The sequence below is a fragment of the Lepisosteus platostomus genome, chromosome 4, assembly GCF_059453375.1.
Source record: "Lepisosteus platostomus isolate fLepPlt1 chromosome 4, fLepPlt1.hap1, whole genome shotgun sequence".
Classification (NCBI taxonomy): Eukaryota; Metazoa; Chordata; class Actinopteri; order Semionotiformes; family Lepisosteidae; genus Lepisosteus; species Lepisosteus platostomus.
Window position 1 is genome coordinate 32,941,365 of NC_142614.1, and position 17,792 is coordinate 32,959,156.

A 17,792-nucleotide genomic window follows, 5' to 3' on the forward strand; every position below is an offset into this window, starting at 1 on the left:
AGGTTTTCATATTTTCTATTTTAATGTGTGTCGAATACGCAGCCCACGTACTACGATACGGCGCGCGCTAATACTTGAGTGGACACAAGAGCTACAATGTAGTTCTATACCGTTCTATAGGAATGCGTGCTATGAACGTAAGTGATCAATTGTATTTAAAAAAACATATCTCCAGCAAATAGAGAGGTAGGAGAATGCGTAGTAATGCGTGCTAGGAACGCTGGTGATCTTGTGAGCACAGGAAAGCGTGATAGATAACAGAAAAATATTTAAGAACTGTTCTAGGTTAGTTTGAGAAAAATACACCGAGCGTCTCTGTGTTTCGCTCCCATGCGCATGAAATAAAAACTTCTTTTAACTTCTGAGACGGACTCCTGAAACGGTAACGGGGAAAAATACAAGCTTGCGGATTGCTAAAGCAGGTAAGCCCCACACTATTTTTGAAGAACCTTGTTTACCATTGGCAAAAGAGCTGACACGTATTATGTGTGGAGAAAAGGCTGCTAAACAGCTCGACCTGCTGCCCCCTCTGAAAGACGCAGTCACTCATAGAATTATTGAAATGGCGGATGATATCAAAGGTACGCTGGTAGAGCCCGTTAAGATGAGCAGATGCTTTTCATTGGAATTAGATGAGTCTGTAGTCGATTTGGCCAGTTCGCTCGTTTACGTTAGATACGAGTTTGAGGGTACGTCCCATGTGGACTTTCTGTTCTGTAAACCGCTACCAACAGGAACTACAGGAGAGCACATATTTCAGCTTCTGAATGAATTTATCGAAGAGAATGGCATCGACTGGATAAAATGCATCGGAGTTTGTACAGACGGTGCTAGAGCGATGACAAACTGACACAGCGGTGTAGTTGCACGAATTAGAGAGGTTGCTGCAGAAATGAATGGATGCATTGCAACATCCACTGCGAGACCTTTGCCATCAAGAAAATGCCTGACGATTTATAATAGATTTTGCTTCAGATATGAAGTGGATGCACTGCAGCATCCATCAAGAAAATGCCTGACGATTTAAAGACTCAGTTAGACTCTGTTGTGAATTGTGTCAAGGCTCAAAAAATGAATTCACATCTGCTTTGCTCGACTAAACAGGCTCACCCCTCTCACTGAAATAGTGCTTTTTTATTGTTTATTTTTATTTGTTGTTGTTCCTGGTTATTATTGTTCCTATTATTAAAGTTTATTATTATAATATTTATTTTATGTGTATGTGAGTGTTTCTGGGGTCCCTATGAGAAGATGTCTTATAGGTGGTACTTGGATGCTGGATCAGGGGTGGTACTTGGTCCAAAAAGTTTGAGAACCACAGATTTATTGGATTTTAACTTGTTGCAACATTTGTCAGTGTTGTAGAACTTTGGTTACTTTTTGTTTGCTGCAGAGTCTTGACAAAATATCTGTTTTTTTACTTAATGTATCTCATGATGATAACAGTATGTTTGTTTGTTTGCAGCATGACAGTTTAGGCCAAGGAACATTTACCAAGATTTTCAGAGGAATCAGGAAAGAGCTTGGGGACTATGGTCAAATGCATGAAACTGAAGTCATTGTGAAGATTCTGGATAGAGCACACAGGAATTATTCTGAGGTGTGTATAAAACACTTGCTAGTTATTTCCTATCTTTGCAGGTAACTGAAGCTCCTGAAGTCATAGACATAGCGACATCATAATAATAATAATAATAATAATTGCTTACACTTATATAGCGCTTTTCTGGACACTCCACTCAAAGCGCTTTTACAGGTAATGGGGACTCCCCTCCACCACCACCAATGTGCAGCATCCACCTGGATGATGCGACGGCAGCCACAGTGCGCCAGAACGCTCACCACACATCAGCTATCAGTGGGGAGGAGAGCAGAGTAATGAAGCCAATTCATAGATAGGGATTATTAGGAGGCCATGATTGATATGGGCCAATGGGAAATTTGGTTAGGACGCCGGGGTTACACCCCTACTCTTTTCCAGAAACACCCTGGGATTTTTAATGACCAGTCAGGACCTCGGTTGTATGTCTCATCCGAAGGACGGCGCCTGTTTACAGTATAGTGTCCCCGTCACTATACTGGGGCATTAGGACCCACATGGACCGCAGGGTGAACACCCCCTGCTGGCCCCACTAACACCTCTTCCAGCAGCAACCTTAGTTTTTCCCAGGAGGTCTCTTATCCAGGTACTGACCAGGCTCACACCTGCTTAGCTTCAGTGGGTTGCCAGTTGTGAGTTGCAGGGTGATATGATAGCGAACATTTCAACAATGTTAAACTAAGATATCTTAAAAGGCTAATTTATTTATCTTTTCTACCAATCAGTTGGAATAGCCAAGTATTATTTGTGAGAGACTGCAGGTTTGTGAAAACCATTCTACTAAAACGAGCAGATTAAATTTTCTTGCATCTTAATTTGGCATTAGAGAAGTCAAGTTGACAGTATTATTTAGGTTTGTGTTCTAGAGCCATTAGGTACAGGTATGTCACTGGTAAGGGATTTGAAAATTGATTATATTTTCTTTATTAAAACAGATGTTTAATTTCCGTTCTTTTATGTATAAAACTTAATTTATCTTTCTACATGCTATACTTCTCAGGTGTGTCAACCACTTTTTCAGTTGAATTGCCATTAACCACACTTTCTGAATCACTGACTCAGTGAGAATGATTTTTCTGTACAAATTAAGAGTGAATGTGTCTGACAATATTTGTCTCTTCCAGTCTTTCTTTGAAGCTGCCAGCATGATGAGCCAGCTCTCCCACAAGCACCTGCTGTTGAATTACGGAGTCTGTGTGTGTGGTGAAGAGAGTAAGTCTTTGCATTCTATCTGACCAATCTTGAAATTTAGACCTGTTACTACAATACAGTCTTTCTGTACACATTTGACCTGCAACACATTTTATTTCTAAGAGCTAAACTGTTAAGGATTAACTGTTACAACATAAATTACTTCTTAATCCAAGGCATTCTACCATGAGAGGAGATGGCCTTTGATATGAATGGGAGGTTTTGGCATTTTCTTTCGTAATGGGAAATGTTTTTGCAATGTAACCCTTGGCTGTGCAGCAGTGTCTCTTGTGGTCTGTGTGAATTTGCAGTACACCTGATGCCTTAGTATTGTTTTTGGCACAGATGTGAAACAAAAAACAAGAATATATGTGTTGTTTTCAACTCAGTTGTAAATATTCTGGTGTTTTGGTGGCAAACCAAGTAGTCACATAATTGGAGATTTCCAATTAGGCAATGATAGAAGACAAAAAATGTTTTTAAATTTATTTAATTTAATTTTAAATGTTTCAGTTTAAGTGGAAAAAAACTAAATAAATTACTTTTTGTGATAAGAAAGAACATTGAAAATGAGTCAGAGAGGTTTTATGCTAAATTCAATTTAATATAATGGATATATTACTTATCATCAGCACAGACTGTGTAAGTCACATCACATACAGGGTTGTTATAAAGTATGCTATGTCACATCTCTAGATCACTCACTTGCTTATATCATAGCGAGAACTCTACCACAGGTAGCTGTTGTATAACAGAACAGTGTATGGCAAACCACAGGTTGACTTAGGTCAATAACAACAGACGCCAAATTTCTTCATTCTCAGATACAGTGGTTCAACTACAATCCCTACAATGACGGTGTAATGATACATTCATTGAGTTACTTATGTTTTTTATGTTTGTTAACCAGACCAGAAAATCGCCTTCATTAAGTTAAAGCTAGCCTTTACAAAGCAGGTTTGCATTTGAGAAAAAAAAATAAGTTTCTAAGGAAACTTTTTGTGCCCTGAGATATTCAACTATAGAGCAACTGTTCTCAACTCTGGTCCTGGGAGACCGCTAGTTTTATGATTGCAGGCAAATTGGTTTCATCTTTCTATTTCAGGTTTTCTATTTTTAAAATTAGTTTTGGTTCTGAAACTGTTTTATGGGTTTTTATATTGGTATCACCCCTATGCCAACTCCTCAGTTTCAGAACACTCCTTGTTTAGGTGTATTAGCTAAAATGAATCCAGTTGAGTGTGAGAAATACATTATCTTTCTTCTTTCTCTATTCATCATAAAGTAATTTCCTTTTATAAGTATTTTGTTATAAATAAGAGAGCTCGTTCTTAATTAGAAAGTTAAAGAACGAAGTTATGTGCTGAAGTTGTTAAAAATAGTATAGTTTTCAGTGTATTTTTTAAACCAATGATTGCCAAAGAAGAGTTTAATCAAATTGAGACCAATTACATGATTAAAGACCCCACTGAAAACTAAAACCAGCAGACATGGCAGTCCCCCTGGACCAGGGCTGGGAACCCATGCACAAGAGGATCTCCAGTTTTGGTTAAAGCCTCAAAGAATACAGGAATTCCACATTCTACAATCTACATATCTACAATAAGGAATACTGGAATTCTATATTACCTATAGTAGGTGTAAAGTGTAAGTGCAACATAACCCCTGCTGGGCTGAATGTTGCAATTGAAAAGAAAATTTCGAATGACCCTGTCATAAACTGAAAATCACTAGCCTGTATTATCTTTTATGTAACAACTCTGCATTGACTTTTGCTGCAAGAAACTACATTTTAATTCCAACAAGTGCATCTGACTGTGAAATGCATTACGTCTGCATTGTCACTCCATTGCTTTGTTCAGAAGTCTTCCAACACTGTAATATGCCTGGTCTGAGTGAAAAAGAGCCCATGTGGGCATTCTTGATGTGCATTATTCTCATTCCTTTTAGCTGACTGGGTGTAGGCAGGATGTAATTCAGTCCTTTGCATTTCAGAATCGTGCATATTAAAAGCTTGTGAACAGAACAGGAAGCCACTGCAATACAGTGTGCTTTGCAAGAGACAAATCATACAAATGACGTCTTAGAGAGCGAGGGAGTATTGATCAACTAGATCTGTTCTCAGAAAATAGGAACACTGAGATCTCTTGTGTTCATTGAAGGGGACTGTGATACACACAGGTCAAATATTTGACCAGGACAGTCACTGTCCACAAGGCCTTGTTCTGTTCATCCTATTGTATTTGAAATCTGAAGGTAGGATGTCAATAAGGAAGTGTATAAATTGCATCACTACTAGAATTTACTAATAATAATAACTACTACACTGCTGAAGAAAGATATAAGATGTGAAAAGGTGTTAACTGATTTCTTTCTGCACAAAGACTTCTTGTAACACAAGACATACCATGTTTAAGTGCCTTTGAGTTATGGCGGGATGGGAGTTAATTGATATGAAATTCCAAGTGCAAGATAAATACCCCCCCCCCCAACTAAGGTAAGATAAAACCGACCATTGAAAGTGTTCAAGGTCTTAGGAATGTCCAAACATAGGGGGCCCCCCATTACTGTGTTACAAGAAGTCTTTGTGCAGAAAGAAATCAGTTAACCCCTTTTCACATCTTATATCTTTCTTCAGTAGTGTAGAAGTTATTATTATTAGTAGTAGTAGTAAATTCTAGTAGTGATGCAATTTATATGCTTCCTTATTGACATGCTACCTTCAGATTTCAAATACAATAGGATGAACATTTTATGGGCGGAGCGGTGGCTCTGTGGCTAAGGATCTGTGCCTGTGGCTGGAAGGTTGCCGGTTCAAATCCCGCAGCTGGCAGAGGAATCTTATTCTATTGGGTCCATGGGTCTTTGTCTCATGGAGAGCAAGCTGGGGTATGCGAAAAGACAAGTTCCTAATGCAAGAAATTGTATATGGCTAATAAAGTGATCTTATCTTATCTTATTTGCACTATTTTATGTTAATGTCACATCCACTGTATGACACAAGGAGCCACAATTTTATATACAGTATATAATAAAAAAATCTGCTTCATAGCTCTAGTATAAAGGATGGAAAATTATCTCAATTATCTTATTTCTCTTTTAAATGTTTAAGTGCTTTTTTTATTTGAAAGTTATTTTTTTTAAATAAGACCCAAAATATGATTAAATCATTTGGTTGAAACCATATTGTGTATTACAAAGAGCAAACCTGTTTGCGAATTTGTATTTATTTTGCAAACAGGCTTCCAATTTGGCTTGACTAAAACTTTTAATTTATTTTTAAACTAGATTCACTTTGGTATTTTTAACCATTGTAGTATCCCTGGTAGGCAGAGTGAAAGAGATACAAACACTTCTGTAAGGCACTTTCAGTTCTTTTTGTACTGTAGAGTAAATCGCAAAAACAAAAGCCTAGCTCTGTCTGATATCTAACTAAACATCTTCAATGTCCCTCTCTCAGAATAATTGACAGTACCATAGTCCCCGGCCAAATCTGAACCTGTCAGTTTCTAAAATTTATGTTTCTTTTACAGACATTATGGTTCAGGAATATGTGAAGTTTGGGTCGTTGGACACCTACCTGAAGAAGAACAAAAACTCTGTGAATATCATTTGGAAGCTCGAGGTAGCGAAGCAACTTGCTTGGGCTATGCATTTCTTGGTAAGGATTCATAACTATATCAATGTAACAAGTATCATGGGTATCAGAGTGTTTGGTCCCATTTCATTTGAATTGAATTTGTAGGAATTATAAAGTAATCTATCTGGTTATTTTTGGTTTTTCCTCATGAGGGAATTTCTGCACATTTTAATTGAATGTGTTTGGGAAGGGGTGTTTAATGAAGTATATCATGTTTTAAATTGTTGCAAAGTACCTTAAAATTACTTTAGCACTGTACCTTTTGGGAGGATTTCTGACTTAGAAGCCTTCCTTCATAATCTAACATACTGTATGTAGCTTTATGGAGCACCATTGGCTCCTCTGCCAAGCACAGACACCAAATATCTGAACCTGTGGTTCCAGTCCTGCTGAGCAGGATTACAGTTGCAACACCACATCATCAGCAGGGTAAAACTATTAGTGAGTGAAAAATCAACAGCTTAGAAAATTCTGCTTCACAGGGATAAAAAATCAACTTCACTATGAACGCATGGTTGCCACGAGTTATCTCTGTGGTAACGTTTTTGATACCTCCTGCTTAAAAGGCCAAAATCCAGGAGGATCATTTTTTGTAATATGTATATACTATTATAGAGTTATCAGTAAAGTACTTTGCTGCATTCACTTTTCCCCCATTCAAATGTTCCTACAAGAGACAAGTGATTTCTGTTGGTATATTATTATCTTTTAACTTTTACATTAACTTTTTAGAACATTACAGTTAAGTTTTTCTCAAGCACACAAAGCTTTGAAAGTCTGGTATATACTGTATTGGGTGGAGGTGTGGTGCAAGACAATCATCAAACCTATTTTTCTTGATTTCCTGAAAAAACTTCAGAGGTTTTAATGAAAATTGGCACAGCGAAACACCAGATAAAATTGGATGTTGTTAAATTGAAAACAAATAAAATGGTCATCCGGGTGATCAGATCTTCTTTTTAATATGCATTAAAAGCCACCATAAAAAAGCCACCACCTCCCATATGCTGCTCAGTTACAGACCTGTATTCTGAAGTCCACTTTGTTGTCTGTTTCAAAGTCCATAAATCTTTCAGACTTTGAATTCTTTCCAGAGCACACTGCAATTTTTATTAAAGTGATTAGGTTTTTAAGCTGTTTCACTATGATCTCTTAGTGATTAAAGATGCTCTGAGTTTAAAAAGTGGCGATTGTTTAATGTGGTGGCACATAATTCTCTTGGCCTTGGCAAGAAGTCACAGCAGTCATCAGCCTGCCATTAAGGTTGAAATTTGGCCCACATTAATTGCACAACAAAAAAGACATATATCTAATGTATTGAATTTTGTGTTATTCTGTATACATTTGTATACCAAGATGTCCCTTAATTATTTTTTCTTTTTTAAAACCTGATATTCTACAATAATGGCTTTCATAAAATATAAAATAACTTTGTTTCAATAGCACTGCCTTACAAATGTCAAAGAAGTCTGTATGACACACTCTTAATAAGTAATTAATAAGTAATTGGTGTACTTGATTTCCTTTTCTTCCCCTTATATAGGAAGACAAAAGCCTTGTCCATGGAAATGTATGTGCCAAAAACCTATTACTCATCCGGGAAGAGGATAGAAAAAATGGCAATCCTCCCTTCATAAAGCTCAGTGATCCAGGAGTGAGCATCACCGTGCTCCCAAAAGAAGGTAAGCGAGCCTTTTTCATTTTCAGCCATAAATATTGCATTTCTCATGAATGATTTATAGGAATGTTAAGGTTTTATTACTACCTACAATTTAGACAGAGTAGTAGAGTGTGTTTCCTAGCCCTTTTGAAGGATTTCAAATTTGATCAAATTGAGCAGTGTATCCCAGTTGTTGATTTTATTTAGCCAATAAATAGGGATGGATCCTACAAAGTTCTGTCTTTATGGGGTCACCACAATTAAATGCAAAATGGAAATGTAACTTGAACATAGAGTATCTGCAGATGAGGTCTTTTCAGTGGTCCCCTATTGGCTCTGTGAGTTGGCAAAAGATTTTGGTTTTCTCCTATGCATTATTTAATGATCTTTTGCTATCTTCAAACACTTCTGATAGAGGTTACATCTGGACCATTGCACATTAAAATAATTCAATGGTGACTAGCAGTGTTTAAAGACGAGAGTTTTTATTGACTAAAATACTTTAGTATTCTTTTCACAAAAAAAACTTTACTGCTTTGTTTTTCAGTTCTCATTGAAAGGATCCCATGGGTGCCTCCAGAATGTATTGAAGATCCAAAGAACCTCAGCCTGGCCACAGACAAGTGGAGTTTTGGCACAACACTTTGGGAGATATGCAGTGGTGGCGATAAGCCCCTCAGCACCTTGGACTCAACTAAAGTGAGCGCCGTATAGGGACCTTACACATTCCCTTTTGTTTTTACTTTGTCTACTTTCCATTGTTCTATCCACAATTTTTCCCAGTGTCGTTTGGACAAGGGCAGTACAGTGTGACAGATTCTTCACAATATTTAGAACAACTACAAGTTTGTTTAAACTGCCATATTTTAACTAGCCTTTTGTCATGTACCTGTCGCTTTAGAAGTATCTGTTCTATGAAGATCACCATCAGCTGCCTGCTCCAAAATGGACAGAACTGGCCAACCTTATCAATAACTGCATGGATTATGAGCCCGCTTATAGGCCATCTTTCCGAGCCATCATCAGGGATCTCAACAGCCTCTTCACTCCAGGTAGTCGCATCCTTCCGCTGTGAAGAGGAACGCTCAGGGGTCCGTTGACAGAGCACAGTCCAATGCTTCCCTGTGTCCCAGCTCTGAAATTAGGATAAGTGTGGAAGCCTGAGTATGACCACCTTCCAGCCCAGGCTGTGCCACTAGTGGACTATTCCATTTGAAGGCTGGAGTGGGCTTACTGGATTACTCTATGGCTGGTGTTGTCTGGCACAGCAGCAGTGTGAAACAGGCCAGGTGCTGCCGGTAAAGCCAGAGTTCAGAGAGCTGTTGATACAGAGTATATTTCATGGTTGTCTTGAGTTTTCTCGGGCTGCTTGTAGTAGGGCTACAGCACTTACAGTAATCATGTTCATGTAAAAGCCGAAAGATAATCATTTTGATTACAGACAGAACAGGTAACCTGTTTTTAACAGATTTTTAAATATAAATATTAATAACTTTCACAAATAGCAAATGTCCATATCACTTTTCATACAGCAACTGAGAAAATAGACACTACAGCATTACCAACTGGTGAACAAAATGAATGGCGTATAGCAAGTATAAGAAACATTTTCAGAAATGCTTTTTTTGCTTTTGTCTACTTAGACTATGAGTTGCTGCTTGAAAGTGACATGTTGCCAAATCGATCTGGTGGATTTGGGTATGGCGGTGCTTTTGAAAACCAAGAACCTGCTCAATTTGAAGAGAGGCACTTGATTTTTCTACAGCAACTTGGCAAGGTAAATAAAGTCACCATTAAAACTGTTTTTCATGTAATTGGGTGGTTTTGAAAGACTTTTATTTGACCTGGGTGATACTAAAGCATATGTGGTAGCAATTGAGTTTGCTTTAAAGTAAAAGCAGTGTAAGAAGTGGTGGAATGGAGTACATGATGGAGCTGGAGATTCCTGTGTGTTTGAAGTGAATGTTCTCTCTCCGCTCAGGGCAATTTTGGCAGTGTGGAGATGTGCCGCTATGACCCTCTGCAGGACAACACTGGGGAGGTGGTGGCTGTGAAGAAGCTACAGCACAGTACCGCTGAGCACCTGCGCGACTTTGAGCGCGAGATTGAGATCCTCAAGTCACTTCAGCATGACAACATTGTCAAGTACAAGGGAGTGTGCTACAGTGCCGGTAGGTGGGCAAAGAGAAGGCCTTGTTTACAATGGCACACCCTCCCCTATGTCAGGAAAGCTTAATTCTAGCAGCAGTCCATCCACTCTAAAGAAGCTGCTCCTAACCGGTTGTCCACTAAACTACTACAGGGTGTCTGGAAAAAAATACATCTGAGAAAACAGGACTGCTTTTGGCATCTCCTAGCTTACCTGTGTTCAGAAGCAATCATCTTGATCATCATATTGTTCTTCACAGCCAGAGCTCAGAAATTTTTGAATTAGGAATTACTTCCATTCATTTTGTTTGTTTCCTCTTTTTCACTAAAGGCCGAAGAAACCTGCGGCTCATCATGGAGTATCTCCCCTTTGGGAGCTTACGAGACTACTTAATCAAAAATAAGGAAAGGATTGACCATAAGAAGTTGCTTCATTATGCATCTCAAATATGCAAGGTACATAGTGTCGATTTTGTTTTAAACCACCTTCTGGACCATTGCAGTATCCTGCTCTAAGTATTTAAAAAATAAGGCTCTATATATCACATCAATTCAAATGGCTTTCTTTAATATTGACTGGAAAGTGATTAAATAAAAATGCTGAAGCTTTCTTTTGACACAAAAGTGAAATTCAGTAATAAAGTAAGGACAATTTTCATGTTTCTCCTTGTAGATTGCAAGACCATTCTTGCTTAAGTAACTTGGTGAAACTTGTAGAACAATATAAGATTTGAAAAAGATCTTTAAATCACGACTGTGTTATTGCCTTTGTAGGCTTTATTGCATACAGTAGCCTGGGTGTAATGTACAGGTCTAATAGAGGTTAAAAGAGCTGTGCGTGACAATATGTGCTTCCTACTCTTCAGGGGATGGATTACCTTGCAACTAAGAGGTACATCCACAGAGACCTGGCTACCAGAAATATCCTTGTTGAGAGTGAGAACAGAGTGAAAATTGGAGATTTTGGTTTAACAAAGGTTCTGCCACAGGACAAAGAGTATTACAAAGTCAAGGAACCAGGAGAAAGTCCTATTTTCTGGTAAGATTTTTATTTTTTGTTTCTCCTAAAACACAGAGAATTACACTCCATTTTAAAACTGATTTATAATGAATAATAAGTATTGAAGTCAAATTCTAAGTCATAATTATAAGATTTCAATCAATATGCAGTATAGTATAGATTTTAAGATTGTGTTAGTGTTTTATTCCAAATTAGGAACAGGAATTTAATAGTTGGATGTTCCTTGCTCTTGTTGAAAGTTTAAAATAGTGTCAAAAGGATGTGTACCTTCAGATTAATTTTTCCTTAAAAAATATTGATAATGAAAATGCAGTGAATATAAAAATTGTAAGACTTCTGTCTTTTCTTTATCCTTTTATTTTTGACAATTAATATTGAAAGGCTTCATATATATGAAATGAAACAACTGTAAAGAACTGTGAGTAAGTTCAAACTGTTTTGAATGATACAGGTACGCTCCCGAGTCCCTGACTGAGAGCAAGTTCTCCGTGGCATCAGATGTCTGGAGCTTTGGAGTGGTGTTATATGAACTGTTCACACACAGTGACAAGAATAAGAGTCCACCAGCGGTATGTCTGTCTTCATCATAGTGATTCCTTCAGAAAAATAAAACCACAGAAAAAAAAATTGTGCATGGTAGAAGTTCTGCAGGTATAAAAAATTTCAATTCACAATGTTTTTTGTCATTGTGAAATTTAGAGTACATATTTAAGGCAATACAGGTTTCCCTCGTCTTATTTCAACAAATGTGATTTATGTTTTTTGTGGTCCCATTTTTATTGTATAGTGCAGTGCTTTGAGATTCTATGCCCATAAAGACACTGTAAAAAAGGGCATTTATTTTGTTGTACAATGTCATATTTTAGATTATATTGCATATTGGTTGTGTTCTTTGGGGTAAATTGTAATTGTAGTCTGTTACTGTTTTACATTATATAAAAAATGTCAGGATGAAGACAGATTTAACTGTAAACTGTACACAAATGTTCTTTTACAATATCCCAGCATTTCAAATCTAAAGATTGAAACACAACAGATTATACATACAGTGGGTTTTCTGTGAGTATTAATTTGCAAGTGCTGGTACCAAATCATGTTCAATTAAGTGTTAATACTTATCTGTGTTCTGTCCACAGGAGTTTATGCGGATGATTGGTAATGACAAGCAGGGACAGATGATTGTCTACCACCTAATTGAGATCCTTAAAACTGGCAACAGATTGGCCTGTCCAGAAGGATGCCCTAAGGAGGTAGCATCTTATTGATTTTATATATTTTTAGCTACATGCATAATTTTTCATAGTTGTCTCTTATATACAAAAAGTTGATTTGTGCTATGACACTATTTTAAGACTGCAAACTATAAGTCGCTGCACACTTAGAAGAGCCTTTAAAATATCACCTTCATAATGTATTTTATTCATGAATGAAGTGTGTACTTATATTTATAGACCAAAATAAAAATTGCTAAAAGAAGAGTTGCATTAATAGCACTTCCAGAGTTTGAAAATTGAATTGAATATACTGTACCTAAAAAGAGCTGTACTGTATATAAATAATGATCAATAACTTAATTTGGGACTGAAACACATCATTAATTAGTTTGGTTATTGAGCATTATCTTTGTTTTCAGGTTCTTGGTTTTATTTTACAAACTATTGTGTTTGCTGTATAAAACATTTTGCAGTGAGACATAAGAGTAGAGAGTGGAATTCACCTACAGTATGAATATTGGTAAATGCTGAATCTAGTGGTTCTTTGGCCATTTTAGATTTTTTTATATAAAAATTGGAAGTGGACATTTTCCATTTTTTAATTTGAGTCAGGCTGATGTAGCCAAGTTTCAACTTTGTGAAGGAGTTTAGCTGTTCTAATCTTCTTTAACATGACACAAAGCAGACTAATCAAACTAATGTGTTATAAGCATTCAAATACAGTTGCCACTGATTTCAGTATGGGGCAACTTGATGTCGTGTTTGTTTTGCAGTATGTATGGTATGGTAAGAATGTATTCTGCCTGAAGTTCAATGTATCAGTGATAATACTTCTGTCAGAAGGTATTTTTCTGAAAAATAAAAATTTGTTTCAGATTTATCAAATGATGCTGGATTGTTGGACCAATGATCCAGCTCAGAGGCCATCCTTTAAGGACCTGACACTGGGAGTGGACAATTTCCGGGATAGCAAGGAAGGATGAAGCCACCAAAGTGCATTTCTTGAGGAAGGAATTTTTTCTTTAATTCATGAATACAACCGACACTTAGGCCATTTAACTATGGCAAGGACTATGAGTTGGGACTAGCAGCCCTGGCTGGCTTCCTGTTTAAAATCTCTGGCTTCACAGTTGACTGAATTATTTTACTTCCACTGGAACTTTTCAAAGGCACTTGTATCAGAAAGAGGAGAGGGTATATTCCTAATGTTTTTGTAATTTGTTTTTCTGCATCCTATATTGTATATTGTCAGCAGTGCTGGCCTTTTCTCCTTATTTTAAGAAGGCAAAACTGTGAAGTGAATATAAGGTTTTGTTTGTATTTTTTTACAGATAATATATAATCATGAAGACAAGTTTTTTTAATGCAATGCAGATTATAGTTGAGCAGTCCACAAACAGTGAATGTAAATGGAGAACTTGGTTTGAATATATTGCATAATTGCTTGTAAAATATAAATCTATAATTTTGTATTTTTTTCATTGTGTTGCAGACACTGTTGGAATAAAGAGATAATTCTGTAATTCTGTAAGTGTTTGTGTATTTTAATATTTCTGTTTTAGTGCAAATCCAACTATATATAAAAGCATTCTTTTCACTGAGGAAAAGAATTTAACTTTTAGAGCCTTAGTCATTACTCTTAGTCTTTCTACAGATGCAGCCATTCAAAATGGGTGGGGTATTTCGCGGCATACCCCGGTGGGCGTGTCGCGGTATCACGCGGTTTCACGCAGTATCACGCGGTTAATCGCGTCATTTGACGTCATGCCGGAAACTCCGGCGTCACCTTGTAAAACCGCCAGGGGGAGCTTAACCTCTCATGTACAGCATTTGAGCTTTTAATTTTGAACTGTGTATTGCAGCATGTTAATCATCAGTCATTAAAATGTTGGTATATTTTATGAAAGCAAGATTGCTCAGTTGGACAAAAGTACACAACCTACCTTTATCAGAAATATTTATGCATCAAAGCCTTTACCGAAGATATTACTAATAGTATTAATAATGAATGACTTTGGACAAGCTGTATACTCAAAGTATAATTTCTTTAGCACATTTGTACAAGCACTTGGAATCTGTCCAAGCCATACTTTGTCAGGCATTTTGTTTTACTTCAACGGGCATAAAAACTCCCTTGCTTTTAACAGGGCGTTTCATAATTTCTAACTACGAAAATGATTTAAAATGCGACACTTATCATTCAACTAGAGCTCAAAATATCACAAGGATCCTCAAGAGCACAGCAAAGACTGTATTAAAAGATACTTGTATGAGATACATGAGAATCCAGGCTTTTTTATCAACGCTTTCTTTTCCGTATACCAGATTTTATGGAACCACTTCAGAAGGGTGTCAGCCAGTCAGATTCACACCGGTATTCCATTTCTCCCTAACGATTTTAAGCATCGAAGTATTTAACTAGCATGTGAAATAGCGTGTGAAAAAGTGGTAGTTTTAAGCTTTTCTGCTAATATAATATGGAATTGCGTATCTAAAGAATTTAATAACGATATGATTATATTCGTGTACTGCGACAGGGCTGTGTAGGGCTGTTTCGCCTCTCTCTTCATATGACTTCCCTTGTAGCCTACTGGTCTACCTGCCCGATTACCAACTCACGGGTTGTGTGTTCAAATCCGGCTGGTGCTGGACTTTTCTTTTAACAAACATTTCTTCGAAAAAATATAGCAATATTATGGACAATCAATTGACTTTTATATTTCAAAATATCACAACATGATCGATTCTAAGTCATTTTTGATAACAATGAATAGTCACCTTCTTCCCTTCTGACAACGGTCCCTGCTTCTGCTTCCTGCTTCTATTGTGTGTGTGTGTAATATTTTTATAGAGAAATGGAGGCTGGACAGTATGCGTTACAATATAAACATTTATATTGATTTAAATCGTGTTTTGATTTAAATCGCAAACACGTGTTTAATTATATGTGTTTTTTTAATCATAATCAGGCTAATGCAACAAAAATTGATACAGTATCTTTGTCTTCTAAGTATCTTAATAAACTTTCAGCATAGCTTTCTACCCGTTTAGATTTATATTTCTTGGGATTTTGGGATCAAACGTGGAAGGATTCGATTGTAATCGTTTTTATTTTTCAAATACGTTTTAGAAAAGTGTAATCTATACCTGCCCAGACTGTACGCCTTCCTAAACCCCGCCTTTCACTCCTGTCCTGCTCTTCCCCGCGCACCCCAGCCTCTGCCCAGGACGAATGTATATTTTGATATTTACACCCGGCGCGGCACCGAGGGAGCGTCTGCATTTATAACTTAGTTTTTAAAATTACTCAAGCAGTATGAAGCATCTCCTTTTACTTTTAAGTCCCTTAAATACATTGAGCACAGCTTTCTCACCACTTAAGATTACTTTTTGATACCATCCTTACACAAAGCAGAAACTTTCCGATGACATACAGTACAAGTGGAAAGATTACAGATTTTAATCGTCTTTAATTTTGTTACGTTATACGTTTTAGGAACGTTTCATCTAAACAAACACCACAAAACTATTCTCGATTGTATTTCTGAATGTTATGTTACACCTACAGTAGTTCACTGCTTTAAATACATCAAATTAAGAAAGTTAGGTGTAGCACTTTAGATCTTTTTTTCTGAACCAGGGAAAATCTGATCATGTTTCTCTATAACAATAATAAAAAACTTTATTTTACATATCACCTTTAAAAGTGGCATCTCAAAGCAACACAGTAGATCAAAAAACGGTTAAAAGGGACCAAAGTAAATACCAGACAAACGCAAACGCGTTTTTAATAAAATGCTTTTATTCATTCAGTAGAGAGTGAGAGGGACATCCAGCAGAGAGAGACACACACACCGGTTTCCATTGACAAAATTGTTTTTTTTCAATTCCTCTTGTCTAACAGGAATGTTTTGTTTGTGGACAGACTGTTAGACTAGAGGAAAAGAGCGCCTCCTTCTACGAAGCATTTCGTTGATCCGATCACGAATTCTTTTCCAGTCGCACGAAGTAAGGGTTGAGAATCTCCAATTCACCATGCTACTAATGGTTTCCCGGAGATTGCAAGGCAAGGCACTTTTGCCTCTGGACCCATTGAAATTTACAGACGTGGTCCACCCCCAGTAAATTTAAAAAGTCACAAGATTTCGAAACACGAGGGCGGCGTAGCGGTCGGCTCTTGCTTTCCCGTCTATGCCGATGCACTGCAAGTACAACCCCCCCCTCCATCTCCTGAGTGATGGGTAACAGTTGGATATCTGGGAGAATTATTCGTCCCACTGGCGTCTGTGAATTCCGCTCTGTAAACGGTGCTTCCTGGGGGGAGATAGACGGCGGGGACAGCATCAACAAATTCCTGCGCAGTGGTGAGCGGAGAGGCCGGGATGGAGTGTCCTGAGGCGGTGTGTGCCAGGCATTGCAACCTGCACGGCGGGGAGAGGCACTTTTCGGGAGACAGACGCTCAACTGTTTGACTGCTGGAACATACTGTCTCCTTCCTCTGCATTTTCAGGAGTGTCTCTAGCCTCCCAGTCCTCCCCAGTAATGCATCGTACTGCTCCCACTGCTGCCGAAATGTTTCCACACAGGTGCTGCTTCTACAGGTTGGCACCCTGGCCAGTGGCCGAGAGCAGAGACCCACGGACTGTGGCAAAATAACATAATTCATGTAAGAAATAAAGTCACACAGTAGTATTCATCAGTCTCGGAACAGACGTCAAAATAAACTTTTCTTTTTTTCCGTCTTACCGCTTTCTTTTTTACTGTCCTGGTGGTAGATTTCGAAGATCGTTTCGCCCGTGTGGTGTTTTCTTGAAGAACAGGCTACGAAGAAATAATTATAATTGAATTTAAAATTCAAAACGGCAATAATACCTTGTAATATGCGCTATAATCGCGTATTTCAGATGAAGTCTGCTGTATTTGCTTACCCTTTGCTCTTTGGAAGCTGGGGCGGCAGAAGCACCCCGTCTCTTCCCGTAAAAGGTCTTGGTCTCCATACTGTACTGTGGTTGCTGTAGTGCAGGTTCGCAGTTTTTTTTGTGATGGGAGCTCACCCAATCCCTTGGTGTATTTATGCTATATTCACATGTACAGCTAGAATGTTCATTGTCTTCCAATGAAAGGCGGGTGCCTTTTGCCGAAGTCGGGAGACATTAGAGGCTTGCCACACCCGGACTGTTAAACCAACGCATTAGCACGTCAAAGCCCATTGAGGACCCGGGCGCAATAGTTGTTTTGTCCCTTGATTTACTGATCTGCATTAATTATGGAAATCGAGTTCCTGCTCTTTGCAGACGACCTGGTCCCGCTGTCGCCCA

The 17,792-nt window shown here is 37.8% G+C and overlaps 1 protein-coding gene across 8 annotated transcripts in view; it reads left to right on the forward strand.

Moving 5' to 3' along the window:
- LOC148673124 (tyrosine-protein kinase JAK2-like) overlaps window positions 1–13,997 on the forward strand; it is a 119,903-nt gene extending 105,906 nt beyond the window's left edge. For all 8 annotated transcript variants that reach the window (XM_088629415.1, XM_088629409.1, XM_088629411.1 and 5 more), the window contains 13 exons: window positions 1,466–1,600; window positions 2,725–2,812; window positions 6,325–6,452; window positions 7,975–8,113; window positions 8,639–8,790; window positions 8,993–9,143; window positions 9,735–9,868; window positions 10,073–10,262; window positions 10,571–10,695; window positions 11,106–11,278; window positions 11,712–11,829; window positions 12,397–12,510; window positions 13,350–13,997. In XM_088629415.1, the coding sequence (XP_088485541.1) occupies window positions 1,466–1,600; window positions 2,725–2,812; window positions 6,325–6,452; window positions 7,975–8,113; window positions 8,639–8,790; window positions 8,993–9,143; window positions 9,735–9,868; window positions 10,073–10,262; window positions 10,571–10,695; window positions 11,106–11,278; window positions 11,712–11,829; window positions 12,397–12,510; window positions 13,350–13,457 (1,755 nt within the window). In that variant the 3' untranslated portion in view covers window positions 13,458–13,997. The remainder of the gene's footprint in view (window positions 1–1,465; window positions 1,601–2,724; window positions 2,813–6,324; window positions 6,453–7,974; window positions 8,114–8,638; window positions 8,791–8,992; window positions 9,144–9,734; window positions 9,869–10,072; window positions 10,263–10,570; window positions 10,696–11,105; window positions 11,279–11,711; window positions 11,830–12,396; window positions 12,511–13,349) is intronic.
- Window positions 13,998–17,792: the final 3,795 nt, after the last annotated feature.